Consider the following 18,214-nt stretch of genomic DNA (forward strand, 5'->3'; position numbering starts at 1 on the left):
TCTTCTGGTTATTGTCCTGATTCTTAGGCCTAATCCTGGTTCTGACCCATTTATCTGCCCTCTTTACCAATTCTTGGGGAGAGGTCAAATCTGAGTCCACCAGGTGCTGGTGTAAGAGCTGGTTCTGACAATTACTTAGGATCTGCTCCCTCATAATCAAATTATACAATCCTGTAAAGTCATGTACTTTGCTGCCATGTAGCCAACCCTCCAGAGCCTTAGTAGCACAATCTACAAAATCAGTCCAGTCCCATGTCTGTGTCTTCTGGGTGTCTCTGAACTTCAACCTGTACTGTTCAGTGGTTAAGCCAAACCCATCTATTAGTGCACTCTTCAGGACTTTGTAGTTTTTAGCATCCTCATGTCTGACAGTGAGGAGCTTATCTCTCCCTTTCTCTGAAAAGGAGTACCATAGGATTGCTGCCCACTGTTCCTCAGGAACCTGCTGTACCATGCAGGCTCTCTCAAGAGCAGTTATCCACTTGTGGATGTCATCCCCTTCTGTGTAGGGGGCACAATTTTTGTCAGGTTTCTAGTATTATAGGACCTGTCTTTCTCTCTAGGAATATTGTTGCTGCCACCAGTGGCATCTAAGCCACACATTTTCTGTTCCCTTGCCAAAGCAAGTTTAGCTTGGGCCAGGGCTAACTCTTCCCTCTCTATCTGGAGTTCTACAGCTCTCATCCTGGCCTTATGTTCTCTTCTCTGGGGGGAAGTCATTCCCTTTTGAGAGTTTCTTGAGACACTAGAAATGTGAGAATCCACTGAGGGAGATCTCACCCTTCTATTGCCTGGAACAGTTCTATTTTGTACTCTGGGGAGGTGCTGGCCCTCTCCATTTCCAGGTAGGTCCAAGTTGGTTTGGCTAAGCCTCCCCACATGAACCTGGATATCCCCTTGATCTTGATCTGAATCTTCATCATTATGTGGTTCAGGGTCCACCTCATTCTCTGGGGTGCTATTCTCATTCTCTTGGGGTTTCGCTCTATCTCCTGATTTAAGGGAGCTATGTTAGCTTGCTCAAGGTCATCCTTCTCCAGGATGGCTATCAGGATAGGAATGGTAGGGTTGTGACCCTTTTTCAGCCCCCTTACAGTACACAAGGTACTCAGGTCTCTGTGGCTGAGGGTGTCTTATCTGGAAGTTGCCTTGGTCTGGTCAACTGTCACAGGCTGAGAGCCAGAGGCTACACCTGTGTCAGACATGACTGCTAGTGAGGTGCAAGTGGTGAACTTACCTACACTTAGGGGTCGATTAGGATCGCGGACGGACTTGCGTCCGTCCGCGACCCCAGAGTAGGAGGGAACCTCCGCATGGCCTGCGGAGGTCCCTCCTGTGCAATTAGGATGTGACCGCCACCCAGGCGGTCACATCCTCTATTTTTACCATTGCGGCGGCTGCAGCTTCAAGCTGCACCCGCCGCTATGGTAAAAATGCACACATTGCATTTGTGTGCAGAAAGCGGCAGGCACCGTGCGGTGCCTGCCGATTTCTGCATACAAATGCTGGGGGGTACCATAGGTACCCCCCATGTGCACCCCCCTTCACCTAGGGGGCCCGCAATGGGCCCCCGCAGTGAAGTTACACATGCTTTTCCACGGCGGAAAAGCCCCCGCGGAAAAGCATGTTTCTGAGCCCATCCTAATCTGGCTGACGATGTCTGAGAGACACCGTCACCATATTAGTGCTTTTCCGCCGCGTTGTAAGCCTACCGTGGCGGAAAAGCTGCGGACGGAAACCAGGACCCACCAGCCATCCTAATGTGGCGGTGGGTCTTTGGTGGGTCCGCAGAGGAGTTTCCGCATCCTCCGGGCCGGCGGTGGCTTCCGCCGGCCCGGAGGATGCGGAAATTCCTCCATCCTAATGAGCCCCTAAGTGTTTTCCTACTGTACCTTGCTAGTGAGTTGTAGGCAGGGTGTGCTAATCCCTTTGATCTACAACTACTAAGTTCAGTAGAACTTAAATATGCTAAGCTTTTGTTTATATGTACCTAAGGAACTTTATGTGATCTTTCAATTTGATAAAAAGATTGCAATGGTAAAATAACAGCAAGCTCAAATCCGCACCGCTGCACACCAATGTGAGAAGTTGGCCTGATATATGATGTTTCCAATTCTGGAACCACCTTGTATCAGTCCAAACAATACCTTATGGTGTCTGGTTGTAAGTCAACCTTATAGACAAGCTATCCTAGGGGTAGCATGGACTAAGCAGCCTGAAAGGCTAAACTCAAGAGGTCGTGTTAAGCGAGCTGTTTTACCAATCACAATCCTGTAATATCAAATGAAAGGACACCACACAAGTATATATTATAAAAATATATGTGTTTATTACTAAAATAATCCCCAGTACTCTTTATGAGCAAAGGGGCACAAGCGTTTAAACAAAAGCACAGTTAAACATATAAAAGTTGCACAATTATGGATGAGGGCGGGTGGCCACTCAAACCATATATTAAGAAAGTGGCATAAGAGATACCAATCGAACAGTGGTTAGGCCTAGGGCCTAGGGAATCGCTGGGAGCAGTCGGGACTAGCAATGCTGAAGTCGGGAAAAGCCCGCGGGATTCGGGTGCAGCGCTTAAAGCACACGCATGCACCAATGCAAAGTCAATGGTGCGTAAAAGTTACAAAGTTAGAGTTTAAGGATACTTCCGCTCAACCTAGAAGGATAAAACTAGACCCAGACCCTAGAGGTGTGTACCAGTGTGGGAACACCGGCGTTGCTGAGTTACCTCACCCACAGGAAGCGGGTGCATAGGGTCGAAGTGGCGTCGGGTTTCGTCACGCAGGTTGTTGGTGCTTGAAGCTGAAGATGCTGCAGGCGATGTGAAGGAGAAGTGTCTGGTGTGATCCCAGGGTGGATCAGAGTCGTAAAGTACCTGAAAGCAGAGGGGACAGAGTGGTGGAACCAGGACGGAAACAGGCAATGTCGGGCGCAATCAGGTGGTTGTCGAGGAGCTTCTCTCCGCTGCCACGTGGGCTCTGGGGCATCTGCGACGTCCAGGAGCGGGTCACGAGCTGTCCCACAAAGGCTCTCACCGTCGGCGCTGTTGGCTTCAAGATTGGAGCAAACAACACTTGGCAAGAGCAATCCATGCAGGACTGGAAGATTGCTTCTCACTCGGACCAGGAGGGTCAGAGCGGGTGCTCCTTTTCAGAGGAGCGGGTGCAAGTCTGGAGCAACCAGAATCACAAGTTGGATTTCAAGTTTCGTTGGCACAGGGCCACAAGCCAGCAGGCAAGTGACCGGGCCAACCCGTTGAGCCAAAAGAAGCAGAAGGGCCCCACGCAGCGCTCGTTGGGTGTAGAGGGGTGAGCTTCGGTGCAAAAGTGGCTCAGGGCTGGGGCTTCTCAAACCCCGATGTACAGCTTCGAGGGTCACTCGTGGGCTGCACGGTCAGCGTCTCGTGGTCTTTTCAAGATGGCAGGCCCCACGCTTCCGGTCGTCTCCACGGGTCTCAGCTCTGCAGGGACTGTGGATCGGGCTGGTAAAAGGCAGGTAAGCTTGATCTTGTCGATCTCTGTCGCTCGAGTTCTGGCGGGAACTGCAACAAAGCAGACATCGAGGTGCTGGATGGTGCCTGTTTGCACAGGGTGGTCACTCCTTGACCACAAGGGAGATTCTTCAGTCTTTTACATCGAGTAGGATGTCGAAGGGTCCAGAGTTTTGTTTCAAAATGTTTCATCAGGATAATCTGAGTGCGTTGGCACTGCTCCCATTCTTATATCAATCTAGGGGGCTGGATTACCTGCTAGGTCCCCTCCTATGGGTGGGACCCAGGAAGGGGGTGGATACACCCCTTTTCCTTTGTCCAGGCCGCGCTGGGACTGGGGCTGGTCTGCCCCAGAACCGGTTTGGCCGGATTATGCAAGGGGAAGCCTTGTGCTCCCCAGGCAGTGTCTGGTTTCTTTCAAACCTCCCTGCTGCAATCCACTATCTCCTGTCTGGGGTGGTGTGACACCTCCCTGTGACAGGAAATCCTTTGTCCAGGCCTCCTTGGCTGAGTTTCGGTCAGCTGCAGGAGGTCAGACTCGTGTCTGTGGCAGAAGCATCCATTTTGTGGTGCTGAGGCTCCTTTTAAAATCAACTGCGTTTTAGCAAAGTAACATGTCGTCTTCCTCTAGAGGGGTGGAATGCTACCCCCGTCGCCAGGACTGGCAAGGGGGTAGTATTCCAAATCGTATGACACCTTACACGACATGTTTTGATAAAGCCAAACCAAAGTTAACATATAACCGCGAGGATTATAATGCACTTAATAGTATATGGTATGGCATTATCCCGGAACAGCTTAGGGAATTGGTCCTGACAGATGCAGACAGGCTCAGCTCATGCTAGAGCACCATCTCACATAAAACCAAGCACTCTGCCTCCAGGATTGTTAAGGCCTGCCATAGGACTGGCTTATGGGTTTATATGTGTCCAGTTAGGTTTAGATATAGGCATACTATATCTAAGCAAGGGGTGATTACACCACCTTGCCACAGCTGAGTGATCAGCCAGTTGTGTCAATTTTAGATAGCCATCCAGGGGTGGCAAAAGATATGCTGCAGCCCCGCCCTAAGTGCGCTGGGGATGCCCAGAAGTGGGTCCCAGGCACTCCACACCACTGGAGTCAAGCTAGCCGGGCTGATGAGAGGTGTTACCTCGAAACCGGTCCGGTCCTCGGATGCTTGATTCCGTTCTGGGAAGGACATGGCTTTTGTAGTTCGGACTGGACTGTTCCCATGGGGCACAGGGTCAGAGCTGATTTGCATATCGCCATTGTCTAACCCAGGGTGGTGTGGAGTGCAAAAAAACGATGGATTTGAGCCCAGATCTTTTGACTGGGTTGAATGTGTGACATTGATCCACATTCGGTCCATCATCTGTTTTGTTTGCAATTGCCGCCATAAGTATGCTGGGGATGCTCAGACGTGGGTCCCAGGCACTCCACACCACTGGAGTCAAGCTAGCCGGGCTGATGAGAGGTGTTACCTCGAAACCGGTCCAGTCTTCGGATGCTTGATTCCGTTCTGGGAAGGACATGGCTTCTGTAGTTCGGACTGGACTGTTCCCATGGGGCACAGGGTCAGAGCTGATTTGCATATCGCTATTGTCTAACCCAGGGTGGTGTGGAGTGCAAAAAAACGATGGATTTGAGCCCAGATCTTTTGACTGGGTTGAATGTGTGACATTGATCCACATTCGGTCCATCATCTGTTTTGTTTGCAATTGCCGCCATAAGTGTGCTGGGGATGCTCAGACGTGGGTCCCAGGCACTCCACACCACTGGAGTCAAGCTAGCCGGGCTGATGAGAGGTGTTACCTCGAAACCGGTCCGGTCCTCGGATGCTTGATTCCGTTCTGGGAAGGACATGGCTTTTGTAGTTCGGACTGGACTGTTCCCATGGGGCACAGGGTCAGAGCTGATTTGCATATCGCCATTGTCTAACCCAGGGTGGTGTGGAGTGCAAAAAAACGATGGATTTGAGCCCAGATCTTTTGACTGGGTTGAATGTGTGACATTGATCCACATTCGGTCCATCATCTGTTTTGTTTGCAGCTGATCCTTGGTGCAGCACAGCGGTGAGGAGCGGCAATGGAGTGATCTGGGCTACTAACTCGCCCCAAAGGGGCTTTTTCAGCTGTTGTAGCCCTGTGCTGCAAACAGGAGCATCATGCAAATGACCGTTGGAGTCTCTTGATTGGTCTGGAATATTCCAAAAGCAGGATAAAGGAGGCACAGTCCCTTCTCCTTTGCTAGCTACCAGGTTCAGCAGGTGCATTGCTCGTTGGTGCTGCCTCTCTTGGCCGGGTCTTTGGTGCAGCAGGTCATCCCTTCTTAGGTCCACTTCTCCAGGCCTACCCATGGGTGCTAGGGGTGCCTTTTTATGCCCTGAAAATGCCCTATGGGGAGGTATAGGTCACTAGCCAATAGACCACCAGGTTTCCTCCCTCCTGATGACTACTTCCTGTGAAGAGTGGCATCAAGCTATCCCAGAAGGCTCCATTATGCACAAATCCAACATGGCAGAACCCCTCTCTCAGCGTGCTGAGTTCTCTAGTCCAACCAAGGGGTATGGCTACCACAGAAGCTACACGCCCCTGAAAAAAATGGTTTGACCGGCTTCCCCTCTCTGTCCCTAGTGCCAAGTATTTCCCATTTGCCCTTCAAAGTTGGCTTCTCTTTTGAAGCTCTCCTGCTGGGCTAACACCTGTGTGGCTTCCTGTCAGAGAGAGGTAACACCTCTCCCTCATGCAGGCTTCTTTTGCATCCTTTCCTATCTCCACGAGAAGGCAGAAGGCTGTCTGTGAGGACAGTCCTTGTTTGCAATCGTAAATGGGCACTGGATACCTTGGGCAATTAAAGTGGTAACATCTAAAGTTGTAATTTGCCCACCAGTGACATTAAATCTGATTTGACTAAGAAATTGGATTCAATGCACTGATTCTTTTGATACCTTACAGCACTAACTGTAGTAGGTCCTGTCCGGGTTTAAGAGGACTGAGGGGTTAGCCTGTAACTCTGCACTGGCCAGTGGGGTTACTAGACTTTTCCACAGTAAAATTGCCAATTGAGTGTTTTCACTGTTGAAACACGTTAATGTATATGTTCCACCTTTTAATATACAGCACCCTGCCTACTGGCTCGACAGGCCTACCTTAGGAATGACTTGTATATATTTAAAAAAGTGAGGGATGTGGCAGCTTCAATAGTGTCATTAAGCATAGGGCTTTGAGCACACCCCATCCATGACCATATGGAAGTGCTTTTCAATCCTCTGTTGGTCCTCAGCTGACATTGGGTGCCCTGAGCGCATGAACGGTAGTTGGCGGGATTTTGTACTCTAAGGCGGCATCGTGCCTTGAAGTTGTAAACTTTGAGCTTTAAGGCCCACTTCTAAATGATGCATGTTAGGTGCAGAGATGTGCCCTGAAATAGAGGCGTAAGTGGCTTGCGGTCAGTTGCACATTTAGAAACAGTGGCCATGCTGGCATACCAGTTTGATTGCCTTTGCCTCCCTCTCGATCTGAGTATGTGTCTGGATTCAGTGTCAGGGAGGGCCATGCTAGCAAGAGCAATGGGGGCCAACTTGTAACATCCTAACAAGTAGGCCACCATCGTCAGCTTGAAGGAGGATAGAATATGAACAAAATCACCCAAATTCCAATACATCCTTGAACTACTCTTGGTTCCTCTAACTTTTCTCTCAGACATGCCCACTATCTACTAATAATCGTACATTGCCAGTTAACCAACATAGAGCACACACCCCCCGTTTTCCTTTCAAGGAACTGGCTGGTGATATCCAAGTCTTTGTGTTAGGTGCATGTCCATGCAATTTCCTGGAAGGCCCTTTTTCCAAGTATTCCATTCAAAAACAAGCATTTGCAATGCAATCAGTCTCGCCTTTGGGACCTTATATGTATTTAGCTATGCAGCAAATTATCCTGGGTGCTAAAACATCTACTGTTCTTTTACATGGAGGGAATGTAAGCACCAAACAGCGTGACGTGTCAGGTATGGGAACACATGGAAAGAAACATTGCCTTTCAGTGGGAAATTGTATAGTCCAAAGCTCTATTTTTAATATCAAAGCAGGGCCTTCGATGGTCATATCACAGAAAATACAAGATTTGAAAAAATTATTATTGTCCACGGGTGCTCTTGGAAGACAACTTCTATGGACTGGAATCTAGAGAATGCGAAAGTGATTCTCGTATTTTACTGACCTCTGCTGGTTGTTTTTTATCAAGAAAGTTAAATAGAGGTCGATGCCAGAAAAATTAAAAAAATAAAGTCCCTCAGCAGAAAGCAATTCTGGTATTTTACTGGCCTCTACTGGTCGTTTTCTAGAAATACAGTTAAATAGAGGCAGTTAAATAAGTAGAAAGCAATTCTGGTATTTTACTGACCTCTACTGGTCGTTTTCTATGAAGAGCGTTAAATAGAGGCAGTTGAACAGAAAAAAAAGTCCACAGGCGGAAGCAGACAAGTCCTAGGGCTGATCTCCAGAACCCACAAAGCACATACACAAATAAGTATATACTAAAGTATATACAAGAGGTCTCGAATGCGCGACCTAATGACAATTGCAAACATTTTTTAGCCACCTATCCTATTTGTCCTCTCAGTCAGGTAGATTACTCTGTAACTTTGTAGGGCTGCTATACAATGCTTAATTGACATTTTATTAGAGATGTTTCTCATGCACTGACGTCAGCAGCACCCAATCATCCACGATTAATACTTCTGAGTTTCCTTCATCCATAAATGCATCTTTCAGAAAACTTACTTGTATTGATATTATTCACTAATCTAGTCACCACCCACATTGTGTAGTAGTCTAACAATAAAAAGAAAAAAACATCCTTTGATTCCTAAAATAGTGACTGGTTCAACAATTTCCAGGACCATCTTGTTCTAGGGGTTGTTGGTGATAAAAGAGTTTTCCATGTCATGTGGACTTTGTCATTTCAGCCCAACTCTCCCAAATTCTAACCTTCTCATTCACTAAAAAATCCATAACTGGCCACCAATATAGTCGATTGGCTTTGTTCTTTATTGAGACTTCTGCCAAGGTTGTCCTTGGACACTAGCACCACAATTGTATTCCACAAGGGTTCTGGTGGTATTAGTTTTTCACTCCTGAACAATTACTCATTGAGCAGGTGCCAAAAAGGTTGAATACCCACTGCCAAATTCTCTTTCGCCGCGTGGATGCTGAAAATCAAATTCAGAATATTTTGTTGGACACTATTATCATAGACACAGTATAAAGAGATAAAACATTGAAAGGTAAGTATGTATAGATTTCAAGGTGCATATTTATAGAGATAAGAATAGTAAATCTATACTTCCATATATGCACTTACCTTTCAATCTTTTGTCTACAATATTAGTGTTCCATGATATTCTTGTAATTGATATTCTGGAGTACAGTCCTCTTTTGCGGAGCAATCACTTAACACCCATTCTCTCATATTTTTGGTGTTAATGTCCGCTACCAGCACTCTTTTTCACTAATTCCTTAAAATGCTACTGCAAAGATATCATTATCACAGCTTCCTCCACACCATGTTCAGCATGCAGAAGCATACACCGCAGACAGGTTACCACTACGTTTATCAGCCTGGCAAATATTCCATTCTGAAACTGAGACCTCCACGCCCTAATAAACATCTAACCTCACTCACTAAGAGCAGTCTCTTCTGCATCTTTCATAATGAAGCAAATACCTGAGGTTCATGTCCAGTATGTACAGCAAATAGAAAAACTCTCCGGTAAAATTTGAAATGGTGTACCATCCAATAGCATGCTAAGGGTGCACATTGCATGATCGAAGCCAGTGATCTTTCCATGTCCCCCTACAACTTGAGATAAAGTTGCACCTAAGCCTTTTGCACTTAGATCTCAGGTCAAAATGGTGTGTTTAGAAGTGTCAAATCTACCCAAGCTGGAGGCTCTGCATATTGCTTGTTCCACTTTGACAAAAACCTCTAGACACAAACCTAGCCATTCAAAATGTGCATCTTTTTCACAAGGCCTTTAAAGGTTCTATTAAACAAGCAAAGTGTTTCACAAACTTCACTTAGTACTTGGCTTGACCAAGTAGTTTATCTTTGCCAACTGGAGATTTATCCTTATTGACAGCTTCTCCACAAATCAACTTTGGATTTCATACCATCCTTGGATAGAGCATGACCCAGGTAAATCACCAATTCAACACGGATCAGGCCCTTTCCCTCTTCAATTCAAGATCTGGCATTCATTTACCTACTCAAAACTTCCTTCAAGGTACTGCTGTGCTGTTCACTATTACTCCAGTAAACCAAGGTGTCATCCAGGAAAAATAGTATAGTTGAGAGGCATTCTAGGGTCTTTAATTAATGCACTGAAACACTGCTCCAGCAGAAGCCAACCAAAATGGCATCCAACGAAAACTACATGCGCCGAACAAAGGAATGAGAAGCTTTGAATCTGATGGAACTCAACTTGAAGGTGGGAAGAGAATAGGACAATGACACTGAAACAATCTGCAGGGCCAATCATACTGAGCATTTCCGCAATACTGGGAAGCGTGTGTCGACTCACTCTCATCTAGGATTTTTAGTGTCCGATTAATTATTTGTTAGATAGAGAAGTCTCCGTTGGCCTGGGGGTGCAATTACAGTCCCCCAGACCAAGACTACTTCGCCTGCCAAATTTAGAAATGACTGCCACGCTGGCAGTTATTTCTAAAGCATTGTCAGGAACCGCCGTCACAGCTGTTTGCGTCAATGTTTGTGTGATGCACGGCTCCCTCAACATGACAGAGCTGTGGCACCGAGTTTAGCACCGATGGAGTAGGTCGTGAGTCACATCGCTCCCGGCCGAATTCCGCCATCTGGGGCCATCGGATGATACCAACGACTGCATCACCTCAGCATTTTAGAGAAACACACTGCTACCTCTTACATTTCATTTTGTTTGCTTTATATACTTGCACAAGTGCCACCATTGCATATGTAATGTTTGTTCTTGTGTTTGAGTGTCTGTCATATATTGCACTACTACACCTCTACTTGTACATTGTACACCTTTGTGACCTGCTCAGTTTCACTTTTTCCTCCTGTAATGCACCGTTTGCTACCTCTTGTATTTTGTTTGCTCACAATTGTCACTTTTGCCTCATGTAACTTAACGTTTGCTTTTGTAATTTGTTCACTTGTAATGTTCTCCTCATGTATCATTACTGTTCCTATTGTGAAGCGCTCTGACACCTTCGAGTAAGGCGGGGCTCTCGTGAGGAGAGAGAGCCCCGCAAGCGCCGCCGCAGGTGAAGAGACCGGGGCAGGAGAAACTGCCCCCAGAGCAGGTGAGTGAGGGCTCAAGGGGACGGGGTGGTTCCGATCAAGGGACAGATTCCGAGCGGGCCCACCACATGAGCGGGCCGCTCCACCGTTGGTTAGCACCCGCTTACCCGGGCCCCGAGGAGCCCATTCTTTCATTGTGCATGGGGGTGTAGTTGGTGACAGAGCCCCCAGAGGCTCCAACGTGGGGTACAATCGCTTTTCGAGCCCAAGTGGCCCCAACGATGGCACTATTATCTTATGGCTGGCCCAGAGAGGCCCATGATTTTCTCCCGTAATTGCCCCAGCCTCGGGCATACTTCATTTTAAAAAGCGCTAGTGCACTCCACGTTCTTGGGGGCATAATTTGTTCTACAGAACCCAGGTGGCTCCAACGTTTGGCAACATTAGTGTCAAAGCCAGATGGCTCCAGCGTTTTAATAATTATTTACTGAGCCCCAAGTGGCTCCAACAAAGGGGACACATTTGTCCCGAGTGCCAGTGAGAGCCCATGCTGCATTTTCACTTTCACAGCTGCCCAGCAAGTAGTGGGCAGCTGCACCGTTTAGGTTCTTCTTTATTTCAGGGGATATGTCTTTTTACTCCATGAGTGAGACGCACTCTTTTGCCCATCCCTACCTTGGCCTGCACAGCTGCGCAGCACTTAGTGCCAGCTGCAATATTTAGGCCCTTCATTGAAGATTCCCAGCTGCCCAGCTAGTAGTGGGCAGCTGCCACATTTAGGTTTGCGCCAAGTGCGCCCCCCGTGACCGTCGCTGCATTGGCAGCGCGCCCTGACTTTTTGGACAGAGAGCATTTGAGCCCCTTATAGATGGCCAGTTGGCCCAGGGGACTATTAGGTTTTTAGGGCGCAAGGCCCTAGTGTACTTTTTATAGGTGCTAGGAAATGTAATGTTTGTAGTGTGATTTATGCACCTTGATTTATGCTTATAGATGTGCTTTTATGCTTACTAGGTTTTACCTACTGTCTTATGTTTTCTACTGTGGTCTAGGTTTGTTTTATTCCCTACTGCAGGTTATGTTACTAAATTTAAGTTTATTTCCTTATGCAAGTAATGTTTAGGAGTTGTGGTCTACTAGATTTAGGCTTATGAGGTTGGTGCAGAATAGAGTTCTCGCCTTATGTGCTACTGTGCCTCTTCTTAGATGTAATTATGTACACGAGGAACTTGTATGCTCGATGGGGCTGCAGAACGGGAGGGCTCCCTGATTATTGCAAAATGACTCTGGAGACGCCAAGCCAGACCTGCCACTCACCCCCTCTGAAGACATGCGGACACTGGCCCTGTCCTCCTGCCGCTTCACGGCATAGATTACACCCCCTATGCTTTGTGAATTTTGGGGACCGACTGAACTTAACACCAAGGTCTCACCCCCCCTGCCTGACCTCAAGTTGGCAGCCTCAGTCGGTCTTGCCACGATGCTCTAATGCTCCCGGACAATAGAACTGGTCAGCGTCCTGAGCTTAACCACATCCCTCACCTGACCTTGATCCTGCTCTCCCTCCTGGACATGTACCCTGAACCTTCCCTCGACCGTAGAGACCCTGCTATTTGTCCGATGTCCGGTGGAGGTACCTGTTAGCTGAAGAGGAGATGGGTTGTGGATTCCCCCACGGCCGTCACCTACCCAGCCGGATTTTGGGCAGACTTTCCTTCGTCTCTCTGTCGTTTCCCCCTCCTACCCTTTCACCCCACCCCCTTCCCCCTCTACGCTCCCTTCTTCTCGCCCTCTTCCCCTTTAATGTTTTTCTGTTGAGACCTAGCCATTTGACCGATGCCCGGTGGACCTACCTGATAGCTGAAGAGGAGATCGACCGAGGATTCCCCCTCGGCCGTCACCTACCCAGCCGGACCTTGGATAAACTTTCTCTTCGTCTCTCCGCTGTATCTAAACACTACCCCTTTTGCCCTCACCCCCTTTCCATTCCTCACCACATTTTCCTTTTCTTCTATCCTCCTAAAAAGTTTTTTCTGGTATATTTTGTAACTATTTTCCCCTTGTCTCTATGTCCTGTCTTCCTCCTACCCCTTTACCCTATCCCCTTACCCTTCCTGCTCCATTCACCTTGTTCCCCTATGTTCTTTAAATGCTTTTGTTGATACTTATGTAACTTTTAACTGATGTAATTTGCAACATTATTGTCCCTCATGTAAAGTGCTCTGATTCCATCGGGTCTAGCCAGCGCTATATAATAACTCATTAATTACATTTGGTCCCATTGAGTACTCTTTCTCCCTTTGTCTACCTCCCTAGCTCCTAGCTCATAGCTCCTATCCTCTCTCCCCTGAATCTCTCACCTTACCTGCTAGTCTGCCTAGCGGCTTTCTCCTGCCTAAAACTGCCTCAATTGAAAAAGCAAGTTAATGGGTGGAAAAATCACTATATATTTGTTTTATTTTCCCGTTTGTTTTCAACTGTTGTTGAGTACGGGGGCTTTTATTTTGGATCATGGTGACAAATGGGGTTATGGTGTAACAAATACAGAACGACCATTCCAAGAACAACCTCCCCGCCCCCTTCCAGTTATACAATAATGTAATACTGAAATGACTAAAATGTACAAGTATTGCCAAGGCTTGGACGTTTCTGTATTTTATTTACTATGACATATAATCTCTGTGTCATATACTGAAATTAAAAAAAACGCCCCTGGTTACTTGTCCCCGGTTGTGTCGTTGACAGCTTTTGCACGTGATTTGCATTCCATTGAGTGTTGGGATTATTTAAATCAAATGTTTAGCCTTAGCTTCATAACCGAGTGAACGTTACGTTATTTATGCTTCAATGCTGCTGCCTGTCTCTCAAATGGCCACCACCTGTTTGCCCATGCGCAGTAGGAATGCCTGACCTGTCATGAGGAAATGGTAGCGACATTATTGAATATGACGCTCCCTTGCCGCATTTCATCTTCCGTCGCTCGCGTCCGCGTCATAGAACAGAAAGATGGCGGCGGTGGCGGGTGCAGCTGATGCCGCTGCGGGAGCGACTGCTAACGGTGGCGGTGGGATGGAGGTGGACGCCGCAGGTACTCGACCTAGGGACTGGGCGGTAGTTAAACGCTAAATTGGTATATCTTTGATTAATAGGTGAGATCCACGGAGAGTTTGCGCTAGCTTGGGCTTGCAGAGCGAAGGCAGTCTTACTATCTTCAGAAAATATCACCTAAACAAACCACGCCCGCACAAGAAGATGGCATGACTGAGTGCAGAAACTACTCGCCTTGGTTCATGAAAAATTCGTTCGTTTTTCGCTGTCATACTGCGGTTTTAAGTGGGGTTGGGTAAAAAAATGGGGGGAGGGAGAGTCTCTGAAAAGGTCATGGCTTAGGAAACATAACTAGAAAACCTTTTCAATAGGTTTAGCCTTTATGATTAAGGGTGTGGCTTAAAACATGTTAACTAAGTTCTTGCTCTCGTATATCTACTACCCTACCGGTATTTTGGTGTGAGCTTTCATCCAAGACCTATCACAAAGTAACTGACATGCACATAAAACAAGCCAAACCGATTGTGTTTTTAGTGCTTGTTACCAGTTTCTGATGAATGAGTAACAACAAAGGTCTTGGTACGAGGAATTAGAATTGAAAGGGGTTTCAATTTTAAAAATGTGAGTTAAGCATTATGTGGTTTGTGGAAGTGGTTGTAAGCTTCAGAGTGTCTCTAACTCTTGTTATTCTGTTTACACTACTTTACTCTGTAGTCACTCTTAAACACACATACTGTCTTCTCCCCACACTCCTCTGGAGCCCTTCATCAACATATCGGATTCTTCCTCCCTTTCCTCTTCAACACCCTCATTTAACTCTTCCCTACATGTACTTCATTGCATCTCCTTTACTTCCTCCGCCCCCTGCACACACAGTGCACCCACATATTTGTAAGCACTGGTCTTACCTTTACTCTGTCCATATTTTAACATTGTTGTACCTCGTTAATACACTTTTGCATAGAATCACAATTGGCACAATTACTGTTGCTCTGTACGGTATGTAGCGAGACCAAGGTTTGGTTGAGCGTGTATTCTGAACACCTACATAACCCATTCACCTTCACTCCCTTCAGCATCAACTGTGCCCTCGGGCCCACCCTGAACTTACTCAGACACTGAGAGGATACTCAGTTCGCATTAAGCACTATGTACTTGCCGTTGCTTCTTAGAGGAAGTACACCAATTTAACTGGACAGCTCCCCTGCTAGTGATCTGAGCAAGCAGGAGGTTGCGTGCAGGGACAGGACCTTTGATGAATGTTTGACTACAAGGCCTTTCTATCATGCCCCTGTTGGGAGCAGGTGCCCAGTTAAATTGGGGTAATTCCTCTAGGAAGAAGCGGCAAGTGCATGCCTTTCTTTAATTTCTTTCACATGCAAATTTCATGCTCACATCAGTCACGTCTTTAGGGGAAGTGACTTCATCGCTACCCATGCTGACTAAAGCCCAGGACCTCATATAGGCTTTTAGGAAGGGCTAAAACATGTTGGTGTTCTAGGGTCATAGGACCATTACATCCTCTAGCCCTACATTTGTTTTTTAATCTTCCCTCCTACCCCACGAATAAAGGATACTTTTGGAGTGGAGGAGGAATTTTATCTTTAGTTAAGCCCCATACACTTAGTCGTCATAAATGCTCCCTGAAACATGGTTGAGCCTACCCCACGTTTATGAGTTGGGGTGAACCCGATGATGAAGCATGTCACTATTGGAGTGAGTGAGGGTCTCTTTTCCTTCCTTCCCACAATAGTGGGTCAGCTATCACGTCCGGTTCATCCCCCTTCTCCTCACATAAATCACTATCCACAATGAATGTGTTGCATTAAAAAAAGTACATACACACAGTAACGTTCAGGAAATAACAAACATTGTTTTGGAATGAAAGATTAACCCCTTCGCTGCGCTGCTCATGACGAGCTCAGCTCGTCATGGAGCACGGTTGAGCTGTGCTTATGACGAGCTGAGCTCGTCATGAACAATGGTAAAAGAATATCAGCACAGGAGGGGAAAACCATTAGCAGCCAAGGTGTTAACTAAAACATGTAAGGACCCGGATAAAGGGCCTGTTTTAAATTGCTGCCTAGTCTGAGACAAAGGGGCACATGCCCCAGTTAAAACCTTGAGGATATATATGCCACTAGTGGCAAACTTTCATGTGTCCATGTAGTGCTACACTTAAAAAGATTATTTACGCTGATGGTGCTCACCTTTCGAAGGACTATGACTGTTTTCTAACAGAGCCTCTTTGTGAAATTGCGCTGCCTGAAATGTAATAAGTTGAAATGTTAACATCATTTTGTGACGTCCACTTCTCATTCATTTTGTTGTCATTTTCCTGACACTGAAAAGCAACTCCTGGCTGGTTGTGAGTATCTTCAAACACTATTCGGAGGCTGGGGAAATTATTAATCTAATTCCAGGCCAAGAATACTTGTGGAACAGCGCCTGCCTCATTTCTTGCATAGCTGGCAAGTTTTCAGTTTGCTTGTGTGTAAAATTGTCATCTTTTCAGTGCGTCTGTGCGTGGCATTTTTGATGCTTTGTGTGTGACACTGTATCTACGCCTTGGAGAACCAGGGATGAGGATTTTATTAAATATCTTCTTGTGCAAGCGGTGCGACTCTTCCAGAATTTGCTTGTCTGTTAACTAAAACAGGATAGTTGAAAAGAACTGTAAATAGAAGCGCTCATTGTGAGAAAGTGCCCTCTTTCTGCATGGTTGCCCCCACTTTTTGCTGAATTGCTGATGTACTTTGACTGAGTGTGCTCTGGGCTCCTGCTAATCAAGTACCCAGGGCCTATGTTCTTTCCCTAAAACGGCATTGAAGCCTAAACCCAATTAGCATCTCTGGCCACAGGTTAGTCCTTGGTAAATGGTACCTTACCACAGGTACGCAGGGCACTGTGCCCAGAGAAGGCCTCTAAGGGCTGCAGCTCTTATTGTGCCACCCTTAGAGGTCCTGTATCACTACACTCACACACTGCCTTTGCAGGCTGCATGTTTTGGTGCAGAACAAAGTGAAGAGTCGACATGGTGTGTGCCATACCTACAAACCACTGCCCTTGCATAGATCATTCACCCCTCTAGCTGGGTGTACTACACCAGTGGTGATGGTACAGGTGCATGGGCCCTGTACCCCTACTATGTCTAAGTCCATTCTTAGACATTGTAAGTGCAGTACTGCCATTAAGAGTATATGGTAAAGGGAGTTTGTCATTACGAATTCCTCAGAACCATAATGGCTACACTGAAAACTGAGAAGTTTGGTATCAAACTTCTCAGCACATTAAACCCACACTGATGCCAGTGTGGGATTTAATAAAAAAATTACACAGTGGGCACCTTAGAGATTCCCCCTGAAAACGAACCCATCTCTAGTGCACAGGCTGAGTGGCTGCTTTCAGCTGCCACCACCAGACATGCTTCTGGGCCCCTGGGTCGAGAGCCTGCTGCTCTCTGGGGCCTGGAACAATGCACCTCCTGGGACGAGGTGTCAAGCCTCCTCCCCCAGGATGGGCAGGGTTCAAGAAGGGGAAGTTTCAAAGGCTTGCGGCCTTTGTGAGCTTCCCCAGGCCACTTGCTACCGGTCTCCACTGGTTCTGACCCCCACTTTGGGTCGGAGAACAGGTGGGAAAAACAAGTGAGGAAGAGAGGTGTGCCCACCTGCCAACTCCACCTCTCAGGTGGGGGGAGGCGAGGTGAAGCACAACTCGGTCCATGACATCTTGAAAATGGGAGGAGTCCGCTAATCCGGGACAGGCTCATGCCCCCCTCCCAGTGGAGGTTGCATAATAGGGGGTGTGCCCACCCCAGGGAAGGGACCCATTGTGCACTGCCTTTTACCTACCTGTAACACCACTTAATCTAGTATTTAGGGGCACCCCTGGACATTGCTTCCTCACACAAGAACCTGCAACAAAAAAGGAAGGCCCGAACAGCCATGCCTAAGCTAACTAGAGGAAGACGCCCACTGACTTGGCCCCAGCCCTACCGGCATGTCTCCACCTCGAACCTGCTCCTGCGAAATCCCGGTGTGTCCTGCAGCCAGCAACCTCAAAAAACCCTGGAGGACCTGCCTGCCTTCACGCACAAAGACTTGGTCTCCCGTGAACAGGGGATTTGTTCACCCTCAACCTCTGGCTCTGACCGGACACCGCAAATCTGCCCACTATGCACCCGCCGTCCACGGCCCAAACACGAGTGGGCAAACACCACGAGGAGGTCACCCCGGCGATCCTGACCTGCGACCCCCTGTCCTGCCTCAAGCCTCCAGCCAACGCCTGCAGCTTAAATCCAGAAGGCCACCCTAACCCCGAGCAGGAGCTGGTAAGAAGATCCGACCCCAAAAGGCACCCCTGCACCCGACGCCCCACGACCTTGTGT

The 18,214-nt window shown here is 47.4% G+C and overlaps 1 protein-coding gene across 1 annotated transcript in view; it reads left to right on the top strand.

The window, feature by feature from the left end:
• Positions 1-13,738: 13,738 nt before the first annotated feature.
• Positions 13,739-18,214, top strand: part of COPS6 (COP9 signalosome subunit 6) — a 96,565-nt gene continuing 92,089 nt past the window's right edge. The window contains exon 1 of the mRNA XM_086945987.1: positions 13,739-13,867. Coding sequence (XP_086802113.1) covers positions 13,786-13,867 — 82 coding nt within the window. The 5' untranslated portion in view covers positions 13,739-13,785. The remainder of the gene's footprint in view (positions 13,868-18,214) is intronic.

Source organism: Lissotriton vulgaris, chromosome 12 (genome assembly GCF_964263255.1).
Source record: "Lissotriton vulgaris chromosome 12, aLisVul1.2, whole genome shotgun sequence".
In the NCBI taxonomy this organism is placed as follows: domain Eukaryota; kingdom Metazoa; phylum Chordata; class Amphibia; order Caudata; family Salamandridae; genus Lissotriton; species Lissotriton vulgaris.